A 17886-nucleotide genomic window follows, 5' to 3' on the forward strand; every position below is an offset into this window, starting at 1 on the left:
TAGAACAATCTACATAACTAGTTAGAGTGGAAAAGGAGAAAAAGAGACCGACTGGCCAGGCATGGTGGCTCAGACCCGTAATCCCAGCACTCTGGAAGGCTGAGACAGGTGGATTACCTAGGGTCAGGAGTTTGAGACCAGCTTGGTCAACCTGGTGAAATCCCATCTCTGCTAAAAACACAAAAATTAGCTGGGCATGGCGGTGTGCGCCTGTGATCCCAGCTACTCAGGAGTCTAAGACAGAAGAATTGCTTGAACCCGGGAGGCGGAGGTTGCAGTGAGCTGAGATCGCACCACTGCACGCCAGCCTAGGCAACAGAGCGAGACTTTATCTCAAAAAAAAAAAAAAAAAAAAGAGACTGACTGAAATCTTAAAAAAATTGTTTTTAAAAGTTGAGAAGAGAATTGCATTATAATTCCACATATCTACACTACAATGCTATGCACAAGTCATTACCATAGCATTCAAAGCATAACACAATTTGTCTCCTATTATATTTAAACTTTTATTCCACTGTACTCTCTCAAGGGCCCTGTGCACTAGGAAGATAATACCATTTCCACAAAAATTAAAACTAATTTATTAAAAGGTACCATTGCCAGGAGTGGGGGCTCACGCCTATAATCTCAGCACTTTGGGGGGCCAAGGCGGGTGGACCACAAGGTCAAGAAATCAAGACCATCCTGGCCAACATGGTGAAACCCTGTCTCTCCCAAAAAATACAAAAATTAGCTGGGCGTGGTGGCACTCGCCTGTAGTCCCAGCTACTCGGGAAGCTGAGGCACAAGAATCGCTTGAACCCAGGAAGCAGAGGTTGTAGAGAGCCGAGATCACACCACTGCACTCCAGCCTGGCGACAGAACAAGGCTCCATCTCAAAATAAATGAATGAATGAATGACTAAATGAATGAATGAATGAATGAATGAACGGTACCATTATTTCCACAGAACTTTAAAATGTTATATGATTTCTGACACTAACTTTAATGTTAAACGTTATTTTATCACATAGATAAGGTTCTTAAAAAACAACGTCAAAACAAAAATATCAGGTTATTTCCTATTCACTTGCTATAATTTCAGAAACAGCTTCATGATAAAAAGATTTTGATCCCAATGATCAGGCAAAAGGAAGATATTCAGGAATCCTAATATTAACTAGAGAATATGATCTCCTGTTAGTCTGAGGTTTGTGTTCTTTTTTCCAAATTCAATGAGAAATTAATCAGATTTATGTGCTAACAAAACACAAACAATAGTTATTCTTTTTAATTACCAAAAATGAGAAATGTGGAGAATTACTACATGATTCCAAAGAACTACTAAAATCTAACTGAAATTTTATTTCTTCTACCACCAGCAATAAAGCATTGCAGTGTCCCCTAAGTACTAAGTAGAGAACAACTCCACTCCAGATACCTGGATTAGCTTTCTTCATCAAGGAGGAACTAAAAGACAGTAAAATATTCCTAAGCTGTCATATGGTCACTACTGAATGCAGTGATTGATAACTTCCTCTAAATCCATGCTTTGGCAGCCACCCTAAAACCCAACTGATGTGAGTGAACAACTAAGCTTACCATCTACCTACCTACCTGTCTGTCTATATATGGAGAGAAAGCAACCTACAGTCACTTAAGCGACATAATGTATGAAACAATTCCTATACGGTGGCTGTTCAATAAATAAGAAAGCTAACAATGGTTTAATTAAAATATTACAGTTACATCCTCACTTCATCACTGATAGGTTCTTAGAAACTGCAACCTTAAGAAAACAACATGCATAAGGTCCTCAAATAACATCATTTCATTATAACACTGATAAGAAAAAAATTGGGTTTCATTGTATGTTGTTTCATATTTCTGCATTTGTCTTGAAAGGAGATTTAAAAATCTGTCAAAAAAAAAAGGCCTTCAACCTTAAGGAGGTATTTGTTGATACAAGTATCCCTAAATAAATGCATATACAGAAATATCAAAGCTCATTTCTCTATTGCCTGAGATAACCTCCAGAATGCATGCAAGTACATGAATATCCGTAAATACTGAACTACCCAAAATAAACACTGTATTAAGTCCGTTAAGATGGCTATAACACCCTAATTTCTCCTCAAATAACTTCATTCTCCCACTGAAACAATTTTTTTGAAGCATTAAGGAAGAAAAACAGAAGCGGGAATGAGGCATAGTGGCTAAATAGACTTAGGGGTCAAAAGCTTGGGTTTGTTTCACTTGGTAGCTCTGTGACTTGGGAAAGTTACTTAAAACCCTCCACATCTCAATGCCCTCATATGTGAAAATGTTAGCTATATTTAGGGGGATAGGGATATATACAGATGTGTTTTATATACATATAATATACAAAAACTTAACAGTGGTTATGACCTTTGGTAGTAAAAGTAAGGATGATTGGTTTTTCTTCGTATTTTCTAATAGTCTCCAAATTTTCTATAGTAAACATGTATTAATCACATTTAGCGGAAAAGTGACTATTTAAAAATTATCTAGAAGCCAAAATGTCCAACGTACAATCAAAACTCATGCATCATACCAAGAACCAAGAAAATCACAACTTGGATAAGAAAAAGAAAATAAAAATGTTAATGTTGATGTGTATTAGATGTTGGAAAGGTTTTTTTTTTTTTTTTTAATTTTCAATCAGCTATCATTAAAAACACTTCAACAATCAATTACAAATTTTAAAACAGATTTTAAAAATAGAATATTTCAGCAAAGAAAAAAGTTGTAAACCAACCAAATGATGATAAAACAAGCTACAATACCAACCAAAAAAAAAAAAAAATCACAAAAAACAAAACTTATTGGATAGGTGAGGAAATGCTGATCAAAGGAGATAAATTTCCATTAAGAGGAATAAGTTCAAGAGATGTATGGCACAAACATGGTGTCCATAGTTCATAATAATAGTTTACTGCATACTTTAAATTGCTACGATTGTGTTTTCAGCACAAAAAAAATGCTCAGTACATGATGTAATGCAGGTTAATTAGCTCAGTTTAGCCATTCCACAACGTATACATCTATCAAAATATATGTTGTACACAATACATACACACAATTTTTGTCAAAAAAATTATTTTTTTCAACCTAATGGGCTCAATAGCAGATGACAGATGACAGAATCTGTGAACTTGAGGACCAACAGATCAATAGAATTCACCCAATCTGAACAACAGCAAGAAAAATGACTAAAAAGAAGTTAAAAGTCTTGAGGACCTGTAAGACAGTAACGTTAAGATCTAACTCCGTATCACTGGAGTCCCATAAAGAAAAGAGGATGGAATTAAAAGAGTATTCAAAAATACTGGCTGGAAAAATCCATATTTGGAGAAAAATATAAACCTACAGATGCAGGAAGTGATCAAATCTCAAATAGGTAAACCCACAGAAACCCTGACATATCACTAGACTTCTGAAAACAAAGATAAAGATTTTGAAAGCAATCACAGAGAAAAGACACATTACCTTATAGGGGAACACCAATTCATGTGGCAAGAGATTTATCATCTGAAACTATAAAGGATAGAAGAAAAGTGGCACAAAATTTTTCAACTTCTGAAAGAAAAGAACTGTCAACCATAAATTTTATTCGTGGTGAAATTATCTTTCAGGAATAATGGTGAAATAATGACATTCACAGGCAAAAGGAAAATGAATAAACTGTTACCAGCACACATACCTTTAAAGAATAAGGAAATTCTTCAAGTAATAAAAGGAGGAATCTCGAAACACCAAGAAAGAAGAAAAAACAATGAGAAAAGCAGAAATGCAGATAAAAACAACTTCTACTCCAGAGGTTTTCAAATCGTAATTGATGACTGAAATGAAAATTATATAGAAAACAAAAGAAAAAAACATGTAAGCTGGAATTCATCAAAATTAAATGCATGAAAGGACACTATCAACAAAATTAAAAAGTAGCCTGTGGAATGGGCAAAAATATTTGCTAATTATATAGCTGATAGGGGATTAATATCAAGAACATATAAAGAACTACAAAAACAAAAAAATCAAACTCAACTCAAAAATAAGAAATAGGCTGGGGCGGTGGCTCACGCCTGTAATCCCAGCACTTTGGGAGGCTGAAACTGGTGGATCACTTGAGGTCAGGAGTTCGAGACCATCCTGACCAACATGGTGACACCCCATCTCTACCAAAAACACAAAAATTACCCGGGTGGGGTAGCATGCTTCCATAATCCCAGCTAGTTGGGAGGCTGAAACAGGAGAATCGCTTAAATCCAGGAGTAGGAGGTTGCAGTGAGCTGGAACTGCACTCCAGCCTGGGCAACGGAGCTAGACTCCGTCTCCAAAAAAAAAAAAACAAAAATGGGCAATAGACATTTCTCCAAAAAAAAAATACGTATATACAAATGGCCAATAAGCACAAGAAAAGATGCTCAACAGCACTAATCTTAGGAAAATGCAAATCAAAACCAGTTACTACTTCACACGCAGTAGGATAGCTATTATTAAGAAAATAGAAAATAAAAAGTGTTGGCACTCAGTAGGCTGAGGCAGGAGAATCACTTGAACTCAGGAGGCGGAAGTTGCCAGCCTGGGCAACAAGAGTGAAACTCCGTGTCAAAAAAAAAAAAAAAAAAAAGTGTTGGCAAGGATGCAGAGAAATTCTAACCCTTATGCATTGCTGCTGGGACTATAAAATGGTGCGGTCACTGTGGAAAACAGTACGATGATTCCTTAAAAAATTAAAAACAGAATTACCATATGATTCAGCAATTCCATGTCTGAGTATATCCCAAAATGAAAGCAGGTACTGGAACAGATGTTTATATACCATGTGCACACTGGGAACCATAGCCAAAAGGTGCAAGCAACCCAAATGTTCAATGGATAACTGGGTAAACAAAAGGTGATATATACATGAAATGGAATATTATTCAGCCTTAAAGAAAAAAAAAAAGAAATTAGCTGGGCGTGGTGGCGGTGCCTGTAGTCCCAGCTACTCGGGAGGCTGAGGCAGGAGAATGGCGTGAACCCGGGAGGCGGAGCTTGCAGTGAGCCGAGATCACACCACTGCACTCCAGCCTGGGCAACAGAGCGAGACTCCATCTCACAAAAAAAAAAAAAAAAAAAAAGAAAGAAAATTCTGACATGTTACAATATGGTTCGTTGAACCTCTTGAAACTCAACAATTTAAAAAAATCCAATTTGAAAATGGGCCAAAGACACAGACATTTCACCAAAGAAGGTATACAGACGAAAAAAGCACATGAAAAGATTTTTCAAGCTGGGTGAGGTGGCTCACACTTGTAATCCCAGCATTTTGGGAGGCTGATGCAGGTGGAGCACTTGACATCAGGAGTTCAGGAGCAGCCAAGCCAACATGGTGAAACCCTGTCTCCACTAAAAACACAAGAATTAGCCAGGCGTGGTGGCAGGTGCCTGTAATTCTAGCTACTCGGGAGGCTGTGGCAGGAAAATTGCTTGAACCTGGAAGGTGGAAGTTGTAATGAGCCAGTATCGTGTCACTGCATTCCAGCCTGGGAAACAGAGCAGGACAGTGTCAGGGAGGGGAGGGGGAGGGGAGGGGAGGGGGAGGGGAGGGGAGGGGAGGGGGGAGGGGAGGGGGAGGGGAGGGGAGGGGGGAGGGGAGGGGAGGGGGGGGGAGGGGAGGGGAGGGGAGAAGAGATTTTCCAACATCATTAGTGTGATGGTTAATAATAAGTGTCAACTTGACTGGACTGAGGGATGCCTTGATGGCTGGTGAAGCATTGTTCCTGTGTGTGTCTGTGAGGGTGTTTACAGAAGAGACTGGCATGTGAGTCAGTGAATGAGGAGAGTAAGACCCACTCTGGGTGGGCACCATCTAATCCAATCAGCTGCCAGAACAAAATAGGCAGAAAGAGAAACAGAGCCAGCTTGCTGAGTTCCCCACCCTCTTCTAGTGAAGGATAGTCTGCTTTTGCCCTTAGGCATCAAACTCCAGGTTCTTTGGTCTCTGGACTCCAGGACTCAAGCTGGCAGCCTCCCTGGGGTCTCAGGCCTTTGGCCTCAGACTGTCAGCTTTCCTGGTTTTGAGGCTTTCCAACTGGGACATGGTACCAGCTTTTCTCATTCGCTAGCTTGCAGATGGCCAATTGCAGGATTTTGACTTTGTAATGGCATGAGCCAATTCTCCCTAATAAACTCCCTGTTATATATGCATATATCTTATTGATTCTCTCTGGAGAACCTTGACTAATATAATTAGACATTAGAAAAATGTTAATCAAAACCACAATGAGATATCAGTAAAAACAGAAAGGCTAAAATAAAAAATGGTGGTACCATCAAATGCTGGTTAAGACACAGAGAAACCGGATCTCTCATACATTGCTGGTGAGAATATAAAAAGGTATAGCCACTACAGAAAATACTGGCAATTGCTTATAAAAGTGAACATGCAACTATCATACAATCTAGTAACTGTACTCTCGGGAACTTCCCTGACAGAAATGAAAACTTATGTTCACACAAAAACATATATACAAATGTTTATAGCAGTTTTTTTTTTATAATACCCAAAACTGGAAATGACCCAAATGTTCCCAAATGGCTGAATGGTTAAACAAACTGTAGCACATCTATACCATGGACTACTACTCAGCAATGAAAAAAAAGCAAAATATTGATACTTCAACTTACATGAACTTGACAAATTATGCTGAGTGACAAATGCTAATCACAAAAGGTTAAATACTATTTGATTCCATTTTGAGGCAGGGTCTCATTCTGTCACCCAGGCTGGAGTGCAGTGGCACAATCATAACTCACTGTAGCCTCAATCTCATAGTCTCAGGTGATCCTCCCACCTCAGCCTCCTGAGTAGCTGGGACTACAGGTGTGCAATACCATGAACAGCTAATTTTTGTTTTCTTGTAGAGACAAGGTTTCGCCATGTTGCCCAGGCTGGTCTTGAACACCTGGGCTCAAAGCGATCCAATCGCCTCAGCCTCACAAAGTGTTGAGATTACAGAAGTGAGCCATTGCACCCAGCCTGCACAATCTTCTTTAAATGACGGGGGGGGAAAAAAAAAAGAAAAAGAAAAAATTAGCAGTTACCAGGGGATAAGGAAAGAGGAAGGAGACTCTGGTTATAAAAACACAGCACAAGAGATCCCAGTGGTGAAGAAACTGTTCTGTATCTCTAGTATGGTAATGATTATACAAATTTACATGTTATAATACTGCACAGAACTAAATACTAAATATATCATACACCCATGCATGCACACACACAAATGAGTGTATGTAAAACTGGCGGAATGTGGATAAAATAGTTGGATTACAGCAATGTCGATTTCCTGGTTGTGATACTGCACTATAGTTATGCAAGACATTACCACTGAGGTAAAATGGATGAAGGGGTACATCTCTGTCTTATTTCTTTTTTATTTTTTTTGTTGTTGTTGAGACGGAGTCTGCTCTGTCACCCAGGCTGGAATGCAGTGGCGCGATCTGGGCTCACTGTAAGCTCTGCCTCCCAGGTTCACATCATTCTCCCGCCTCAGCCTCCTCAGTCTCAGAGTAGCTGGGACTACAGGCGCCCACCACCACGCCCAGCTAATTTTTTTTTTTTTTTTTTTTTTGCATTTTTAGTAGAGACGGGGTTTCACCGTGTTAGCCAGGATGGTCTCGATCTCCTGACTTTGTGATCCACCTGCCTCGGCCTCCCAAAGTGCTGGGATTACAGGCATGAACCATGGTGCCCGGCCCATCTGTCTTATTTCTTAAAACTGCATATGAATCTACAATTATCTCAAAATAAAAAGATTTAAAAATTAGAGAAATGAATCAATATTTAGATAGAAAAGAATACAGGTGAGATATGGTTCTATCATTACACAAGTGTCTAATATGAACCCAGTTTAGTGAGTTATCCCTACAAAAAACACTTAAAAGAGGTGAGTGAGATCTCTAAGTCTTTCCTTCAGCTTGAGACAGATGTATGAGAGAAAGGAAATTTTTAAAGTAAAATGCTACAACAATGAACACACAATGAATACAGAAAATTTGCTGGAGTAACAGCTTATCCATAGGATATTCCATGGCTATCATGGTCATGTGTAGGATCTTTCCACACTATAATAATCAGACGTGCATTTAAATATGCTTTCCATCTTTCAACAGAGGTACAGCCAAAAAAGATAAAGGTCACTGACTAACAAAGAGGTAAAGTAAGGCAAGATTTTCTCTCCCACAGTGGAAGAAATTAAAAGAATGAGGACCTTATTTCTCAAGCAGCATTTATGTATTTAATCTGCTCCAAAATAATCCAAATCCATTTTTAAAGATGTAGAGTTACCCATGCATTAGTCAGTTTGGGCTGCCATAATGAAATACCACAGTCTGGGTGGCTTAAACAACAGAAATTATTCTTTCACAGTACTGCATGCTGAAAATTGAATATCAAAGTGCTGGCAAGTTTGGTTTCTGGTCTGGCCTCTCTCCTTAGCTGACAAATGAAGGCCTCCTCACCATGTCTTCACATGACCTTTTCTCTATGCACTCATACTCCTGGTACCTCTTCTTATAAAGGTACCCGTCCTATAGGATTCACCAGCCACCCTTATGACCTCATTTAACCTTAATTACCTGTTTTAAAGGCTGTATCTCCAAATACAGTTACATTGGCGGTTAAGGCTTCAACCTATGACTCTGGGGGACAAGGGGGAACTATCGGGGGACAAGGGGGAACTATTAAGTCCAAAACGCCAGTTACCTCCAGCCCTGAAGTACGTTAAGTTTTATGTGGGTGCATATATGTGTGTACATTCTATGTAATGGAAGGGGGCAAGACAAAAGAAAAAGCATAGTATTTACATTAAAATTCCAGCTCTATCACTCAGTTTTCTCAACAATGAGGATGATGCCCATTCTCACTATATCATTGTAAGAATTAAATAAGATAATCTATATAAAGTACCTGACATATAGCAAATGATTAGTAAACACCGAGCCTTTGCTTCTAGTCCCCTCTAAAATTAAAAACAAAATGAATTATAAATATTACCCTAATCTAAATATATATGAAAAATTATGAGAATTGGATTCTGTCCCAGTTCTACTACTACCTAGTTATATGAACTTAGCTAGGGTGTAGGGTAGAGTGAAGCAAGTCACTCTACCTAAGGCTACTTCTGTATCTAAGCAGAGAAGCTTCCCTCTATAACTAAAACTCTATGTTACACATAACAATTTGACTACAATTTGAAACACAAATACTACAAAAGTTAATCACACTTTCTCTCTGTAATAATCCTAAATGAAAGAATGATACTGAAATTTCCTCCAAGAGAATTATGGTATGAAATTTCAGTATCAATCTTTCATTTACTTTGATTCTTTCACTCCTTGGCAACTATTCTCTGAATTTGAAAAATTTACCTGTACAACATATCTGTGGACTACTTATTTCCCTATCAGGAATGCCTCATCTTCCAACTAGACTGTAGAACTATATATTTTTTTGTCCCCCATACTGTTCATTATTTTACTTACTAAATCAAATAACCACTAAAACACCTAAAATCATCATACCCTAAATCCTGTAGAGATACATATATAGTTATCAATAAGTTGTATCTAATAACAATTTTTAACATAGCACAACACCAAAATTTACTGCCAGTGATTTCAAGGTAACACAGTTATCATACAAATACCTGCATATTCATATAGTAACCAACATCTATATTCAGTATTTTTGGTTTAAAATTAAGATAATGGTGGCCAAAAAGCAACATCTATTGTGGAGAACGTTGACTCATTTAATGAAAGACAACTTAGCTTGCCGGGCCTGAAGGAAGAACTCATAAGTATTTGCCCTATCTCCCACCCTGTCCCTCCCCAGTAGTATTCTATTATCTGGTATTACATGTAAATAAGTAATACACATGGTATACCATTACTTTGGCACCCTGAGGAAAGCTCAACTTGCTGTATCCATGCCCTTTTATAGTCCCCCTCCCATATTTAATGCATACTGGGTTATGTGACCAGCACTCGCCATTGGAATATTAGCAAGCATGAGGAGCACAGAGGCTTGATAAATACCGGCACACTAGAGCTTGGAAAGGTCTTTCCTGGAACTGCCATAGCTGCCATGTTATGAAGAAGGCCAAGCTGGCCGGGCGCAGTGGCTCATGCCTGTAATCACAGCACTTTGGGAGGCTGAGATGGCAAATCACGAGGTCAGGAGTTCGAGATCAGTCTGGCCAACATGGTGAAACCCCATCTCTACAAAAACTACAAAAATTAGCTGGGCATGGTGGCACACACCTGTAATGCTAGCTATTTGGGAGGCTGACACAGGAGAAACGCTTGAACCCGGAAGGCAGAGGTTGCAGTGAGCCGAGATCCTACCACTGCACTCCAGCCTGGGCGACAGGGCAAGACTCCATCTCGGGGGGAAAAAAAAAAAGAAGAAGGAGGCCAACGTTCTTCAAGCGCAGAGGCAACACGGGGAGGAAGCAAGAGGGAAATGCCCAGCTATCTACCAACTGCTCCAGCCATCCCAGATAAGGCACTAGATTTATGAGTTAAGAAGCCACCGTGGACATTATAGCCAATAGATCACATGTGGAGAAGTCTCCATAAAGCCATACACAAATTTTAGAATCAAGAGCAGATACACAATTGTTTTAGCCACTATGTTTTGGAGTGCTTAATTATGCAGCAACAGATAACCAAAACAATACAAATAAACCAATTAGAACTGTTCCTGTTTGGTAGTAAGCAATAACAACAAAAAATGTCAGTGGTAACCATTGTTACAGTTAATAATCACTATAAAAAAATCTTCCCACAAAAGGTACTTTTTTGAGTATTTAAGTGTTCTTAAAGGGACTCTGTTCATTTCACCAATGGCCAGTAAAGACAGAGAAGTAAAGTAACCAGAAAGTCTACTCTTCATTTTTCCTTTTCCCTTCCTAATTTATGGTTGTCCTTTTCAGCTTTGCCAATAATGTTTGCCTGTTTTCCCCACAGTGGCTAATCAATGATCCATACCGATTCTAGCATTCAACTGTGCTCTGTACCTCAGTAACTACAGACATCACTGTCAACTTACGTCCAGACCACAGGTAACTAAGAGTTCTGTTGACGAGATTCTTCACTAATTTAGGGGTGAAAAGTTTAAACTCATCCAATTCATAATTGTGTCTTTTGATAGAATCATTAAGCAAAGAGCTTCAGAACCAATAACCTCTTGCTCAGAAAATAAATTAAATAGCAGGAAAAACATACCTGTTATTTTTCCTGAAAGAATTTACTGATCCTGGTAACATAAATTTCTTTTTCTTTTAACCCTCGTGACCTTTGCCCATACTTCACTCATGATATTTATCTTAACCTAGCCTGAATCACAGTAATTGGTTTACTTAATTTCCTACCAGATCTAATACTACCTTTTCTCCCATTGAGAAAAGCGGCATTTTACTCTTGTAACACTTGAAGCACCTACTATATTTCTCTACTACTTATACAAATACAGTAAAAAATATGAGTTCTGGTCATCAATAACTGTCCATAACTAATCTTAGCAAGTCTCACCCCCATTTTTATTAAGAAACAATGACTCATCCATATGTATAATGCAATCAGTGACAAAATTAACGAATGCTACATGTTCTAACATTAACCTTCACCAATTACTTAATAAGAATGATTTTATTTTTGTAGAGACAGTAAAATGATTTTTTTAAAAAAGAAAGGTACTATTTACATTCCTTATTTTCTTTTCCTTAAAGTTTCAGGCTTGAGAAGTTTGAATATTAGGTTCAGGGTAAGATCCAAGCCAGATGCCAGGCAAATACTGCAATAGCAAAGGCAAAGCAGACCTGGTGGAGACTGCAAATGGAGACCTCAGTACCCACCTAAAAGGGTCAACTGCTACTCAGCTCTGGCAATCTAGTCTCAAGCAGGGATGGCCACCAGGTACAGCCAAGTCCTGTGGGTTTTCTAGAGATGCTAGAAGTTGAGACTTCTTAAATATGAAATCTTCCTACTGGCCACGAGGTGACTCGTGCCTGTAATCCCAGGACTTTGGGAGGCCAACGCAGGCGGATCACCTGAGGTTAGGAGTTCGAGACCAGCCTGGCCAAAAGAGTGAAACCCCGTCTCTACTAAAAATACAAAAATTAGCTGGGCATGGTGGTGTGTACCTGTAACCGCAGCTACTCGGGAGGCTGAGGCAGGAGAATCCCCTGAATCCGGGAGGCAGAGGTTGCAGTGAGCCAAGATCATGCCACTGCACACCAGCCTGGGCAACAGAGCAAGACTCCATCTCAAAAAAAAAAAAAAAAAAAAAAAAAAAAAAACCTCTATCCTTAAATGGTGACAATTATCAAATATTCCAAATACCCTAAAAGCAAGCAGTATACATCTGTGGGTTGAATTCTCACCAATGGCCACTTGCTATTGCAGACTCACAGTTAAAAATCTCTACATATAATTGATGGTGCACTACACAAACAATATTCCTTTACCACCACCGCCCCTCATCCCACAGAAGCAAAAAATGAGAACCATGAAAAGAAACTCCAAAAAATTATGGAGTACTAGTGACAAACTGCTTTAATTTAAACCTTTTCTCTCTCTTGAAAAAGAAATTTATTAACAGTTTTAGATATAGAAAGTTTTATAGTAGAAAAATAGTAAGAATTTTTTTATTTTTAAAATTTCTCAAAACTTTCAAAAGACAAAATATTCAAATAAATAGTACAAATTACATAAACATTTCCAGCCTCAACCAAACTAATGAAAATGCTCAGTAATAAAAATGAGACTAATAATTCGTCACGTACACAGACAAACAAGGTACAAAATACTAATTAATAGTGTTATTTGCACTGTTCTATCTACATACTGTCATTTGACTCTTTTGTGATCAACAGCACAAAACTACCTGGGAACAAAGCTGAACTAACACCCTGACCATGGAACACTCGAGTAACAAGCCACTCGTGGACTCAATCCTGTGACCTAAACCTCCTTAATATCATGCTATCCATAACTAAGGTGACCAGTTACTCACAGTCAGTATTTAGTCCAATATTTCTTCAATACTTTTACAAAAGATAAATATTACTTGAAAATGTCTTTAAGGCTTTTCCTTCCACTTAAAAATATGAACGTCTACATTCAGGAATAGGAATTTATAGAGAACACTTGAATTTCACCTCTAAAATTGCTTAACCTACTACTAGAAGCCCTTATAAAGTTAAAATAAAATTCTTAACATAATTAATCATGGTAGGCTTGATTTGGAGTTCAAAACATTCTCTAAAATAGTCATGTAATAAGGGAGACCCTCTAACCAAAAGAATCAGCAGACAATTTAGCGACAGTAAAATTTTACGGTTATGGGCACAGAGGACTATGTATTTACCTTAGTTACCTACGTCCAAGTACTGTGCTGAATACATCTAGGTATTCATTAAATCTTAAAAAAAAAAAAAAAAAATCCTATGAGGAAGGTACCATTCCTATCCCCATTTCACGGATGGGGAAACTGACCTTTCCAAGAATACCCAACTAGTAAGTGGCAGAGTCAGGATTCCAACCCAAATCTTGTCTAACTTCAGAATCTGCACGCTTAACCACTACACTGTATTGCCTCCAGTGACTCTGGGTTGATATCTAAGATGAAATAAGAAGGAAATTTGTACTTCTCAGTGGCAAATTTTAAAAACATACTAGAAATGAATGGTATTTTTTAGAACATGAACAAGTTTCACATACACGGTCATACAATTTTTATTTCCAAATACATGTAATAATGATGAAAATCTCACACAATGAATTTCTCACAATTTTTCATAACTACTCAATCATCGTGTTTTTTTGTTTATTTTTTTTTTTTAGACAGAGTTTCACTCTTGTTGCCCAGGCTAGAATGCAATGGTGGATCTCGGCTCACTGCAACCGCCACCTCCCTGGTTCAAGCAATTCTGCCTCAGTCTCCCGAGTAGCTGGGATTACAGGCGCCCACCACCATGCCCGGCTAATTTTTGTATTTTTAGCAGAGACGGGATTTCACCATGTTGGCCAGGCTGGTCTTGAACTCTGACCTCAGGTGATCCACTCGCCTTGGCCTCCCAAATTGCTGGGATTACAGGCGTGAGTCACCACACCCAGCCCAATCGTGTTTATTATTAAAAATTTAATGGGAACACCCTGTATTTTCCCCTCAATTTTGCTGTGAACCTAAAACTACTCTAAAAAACAGTCTATTGGGCCAGGCGTGGTGGGTCACACCTGTAATCCCAGCACTTAGGAAGGCAGGCGGATCACCTGAGGTCAGAGTTTGACACCAGCCTGGCCAACATGGCAAAACCCCGTCTCCACTAAAAATGTAAAACTTAGCCAGGTCTGGTGGCGGGCACCTGTAATCCTAGGTACTCAGGAGGCAGAGGCTGGAGAATCACTTGAACCTGAAGGCGGGGAGGGGTGGGGCAGAGGCTGCAGTGAGTCGAGATCAGGCCACTTCACTCCAGCCTGGCCGAAAGAGCAAAACTCCATCTCAAAAAAAAAAAAAAAAGAAGTCTATTAAAAAAAGTTTTCAACTACAATATCCTAAATATACCTAATTTAGTTATAAACTAGCATAAGACTAGATTCTTTCAGTAAGAAAAGTTGCATTCTGTTTTTCATAACCATTGTACCAAGCATGCTGTTAGCATTTAATAAAAATTGAACTTTTTCTTCAAAAGCAGTGGTGTAATACTGTGTGTGTGTGTGTTTTGTTTGTTTGAGACGGAGTTACACTCTTATTGCCCAGGCTGGAGTGCAATGGCATGGTCTCGGCTCACTGCAACCTCCGCCTCCAGGGTTCAAGCGATTCTCCTGCCTCAGTCTCCTGAGAAGCTGGGATTACAGGCACCTGCCACCACACCAGACTAATTCTGTATTTTTAGTAGAGAGAAGGTTTCTCCATCTTGGTCAGGCTGGTCTCAAACTCCCGACTTCGGGTGATCCACCTGCCTAAGCCTCCCGAAGTGCTGGGATTACAGGCGTGAGCCACCGCGACCGGCAAAATTGGAATTTTTAACACTCCCTGAACACTCCCAGGGACTCTGCATTACAATGACATGAAATAAATTGTCGTGTAAAATTTGAACAAAACTCTGACACAAGACTTGAACCCTTTATTGAGGAATATAAAAGGTGGAACACTACATCCCTATAACATGGCTGGCATAAATATGACTAACTTTACTTTTCCACTTTAAGTATCAAAAGATGTAGCCTTAAGTCAAAAATAGATGAGGGTAACAGAATCTTTTCCTAGTTTCAGTCCTTTCTAAATGCTCCAAAGAAGCTTATCCAAAAAAAAAAAGGCCGGGCACAGTGGCTCACACCTGTAATCCCGGCAGTTCGGGAGGCTGAGGCCAGCCGACCACCTGAGGTCAGGAGTTAGATACCAGTTTGGCCATATGGCGAAACTTCGTCTCTATGAAAAATACAAAAATTAGCCAGGCATGGTGGCATGCACCTGTAATCCCAGCTACTAGGGAGGCTGAGGCAGGAGAATCTCTTGAACCCGGGAGGCAGAGGTTGCAGTGAGCCAAGACCATGCCACTACACTGCAGCCTGGGCAACAGAGCTAGACTCCATCTCTTGGGGGCAATGGAGAGAGGAAAAAAAAAAACCTCTGAATTGTCCAGAATGACTGTCAACATACGAACCAAATCTTTCTTTCCTGATATTCACCAAGGATGTTAAAATTCTAAGGGTCAATTAAGAGTTATACGAGAAACCTACAAGTTTTGCCTAATACCACTTCCCATCGCAACATTTTCATCAAGGTCCACCTTTATGAATAAACACCTAAGTTCAATTAAGACAAGTGAGGAGGTATTAACTTACATTAAAAAAAAAGTCATTGTCCTGTATATTCTACTTAATTTTCAAATAGAATACTATACTGGCCACCAACAAAAAATGTTTAAGGGAAGCTCTGTTAATTTTGTTTTGTCTCACTGTTGTACTTCCAATGTCTCGACTATAAAAGCTAAGTGGGAAGCCTAGGGAAGAAGATACATTGTTGAAATAAAGGCTCTTAATCACACCTATAATTCACAGTATTCCTTTCCTTTCTCTCTGACCCAAGTTCTCATTAAGTGACCCACAGACTCTTCTAAACATCACTATGCTTTCTCTAATCAGAAGCTGGGATGTGCACTGAAATAAATACATTCTAACCAATACATTTTTCAAATTATTAATACAATACTCGTTTAAATATTTGTATTCAAAATTTCTCACTAATCATCTAGCTTTATCAAGTAACACACACAGGTTAATATACACTATGACTGCCTTGGTAGCCGCAGTTTGACTAAATCCTGGGACACCACCTCAACTTGGAAGGGACAGAACCATATCCGGTTCTCATCAGATACACATTTTCTCATACTTTCCATCTTAAAAACTTTACACCTTCCCAGAAGAGCAATAAATGTAGGAAGACGCCAGGTAGTATGCCTGTAAGGAAGATAAGTGATCAAATTAAATTCCTACGCAAGAAACCTGAAACTTCAAAAACTTTTCCTAAACAAATCACAGATGAAAAAGACAAAGTATGGTTTACCCCATTTCCACTTCTTTTCTGGAGCCAGCTGCCCAAATTCCTGAACAGCAGTCTTAACTTACTGGTTAGTTGGAGGAGCGGTCAATGGTATGGCCACCTCTTCCTCCTCGTATTCTGGTCCATCCAGAGAGTCACCTTCGTCCACTGTCCCCAGGCCCGCCCCCAAAGGGGGCAGGTAAGGGGGAGGGGGCAGAGGGGGAAAACCGCCGCCTGGCCCGAGAGTCTCAGCAGGCAACGAAGTGGGCAGCTTGGTGAGAGCCATGTCTCCACTAGGTCCAGCGACAGCAGCACCGGCCACGCCAGCAGCAGTACCTCCCCCTGTCAGTCCGGCTCCCCCCAATGCCCCTGTCATAGACCCGGCTCCTAGGAACCCTGACCCCAAAGCGGCTCCGCCACCCAGAGTTCCAGCCACTCCAGTCTCCACCAGCCCAGGATACGGGGCGGCTGCCACAGGCAGGGCCGCGGGTATCTTCACCCGACACACTGCGGGATAGGCACTGGAGCCCGCAGCCGCGCCGCCTCCTCCAGCTCCGGCTGTTACCGGGCCGCCCTCCTCACTGCCGGCCTCGGCCGCCATCATGTTGAAGCCCGCTCTACTCTGCCCTACCCTGCCCGCCCGGGAGCCCCGGGGGCCACCAGGCCCGGGCTCCGAGCCGCCCCACCCAGACGCGTCTCCCCTTCAGCTCCCCAGGCGGAGGAAACAACAACAAAAGGAGAGAGCCCGCCGCCGCGCCCCCTCCTAGGGCCACAGCCCAGGCTCCGGAGCTGCTTGGGTTACGGGAAGCGAAGTGGGCAAAAAACCCAACGCCTGCACAAACGCCACCCAAACCTCACGGCACACACCCACACTCACGCACACAAACACATGTACAGAAGCGAAAACTTCCTGGCTGCACTAAAGAGGAAAGGAAGCACAGGGAAAGAGGCTTAGGTGGCTATCGCTCCTTCAGCAGCCACCACCGCTTCTTCACCACCCCAGTTCCGGCCACCCACACCGCAGCCACCGCCGGTGCCGCTGCTGAGGCTGGGGCCACTGCAGCCGCTTCATCCTCCACCAGGCAGATGAGAGGGGTGGGGACAAGAGAAAGGGGGGGCGGGGTAACAAGGAAATCGACTGAACTGCTCACTACCTGGAGCTCTCAGTGACTGAAACCGTAGAGAGAGAAAGGAAGGCGGGGCAAGGGAGGAGGGACGGAGGGAAGGAAGGGCGGAGGAGGGAGAGGGCAGCTTGTGCGCAGGCGCGTTCCCGGAGCGGAGAGCGGGGG

The 17886-nt window shown here is 40.7% G+C and overlaps 1 protein-coding gene across 3 annotated transcripts in view; it reads right to left on the reverse strand.

The window, feature by feature from the left end:
- Nucleotides 1–17770, reverse strand: part of LOC105475018 (RAS p21 protein activator 1) — a 124645-nt gene extending 106875 nt beyond the window's left edge. Inside the window, exon 1 of one of the 3 annotated variants that reach the window (XM_071098704.1) lies at nucleotides 17752–17770. Coding sequence is in view for 2 of the 3 variants with exons in the window: in XM_011729967.3 (XP_011728269.2) it covers nucleotides 16684–17201 (518 nt within the window). In the remaining variant the exon portion in view is untranslated. Of the gene's footprint in view, nucleotides 1–16683 lie in introns of all 3 variants that reach the window. The other 2 variants (XM_011729967.3, XM_071098703.1) reach the window with 2 other exon arrangements.
- Nucleotides 17771–17886: the final 116 nt, after the last annotated feature.

Source organism: Macaca nemestrina, chromosome 6, assembly GCF_043159975.1.
Source record: "Macaca nemestrina isolate mMacNem1 chromosome 6, mMacNem.hap1, whole genome shotgun sequence".
In the NCBI taxonomy this organism is placed as follows: Eukaryota; Metazoa; Chordata; class Mammalia; order Primates; family Cercopithecidae; genus Macaca; species Macaca nemestrina.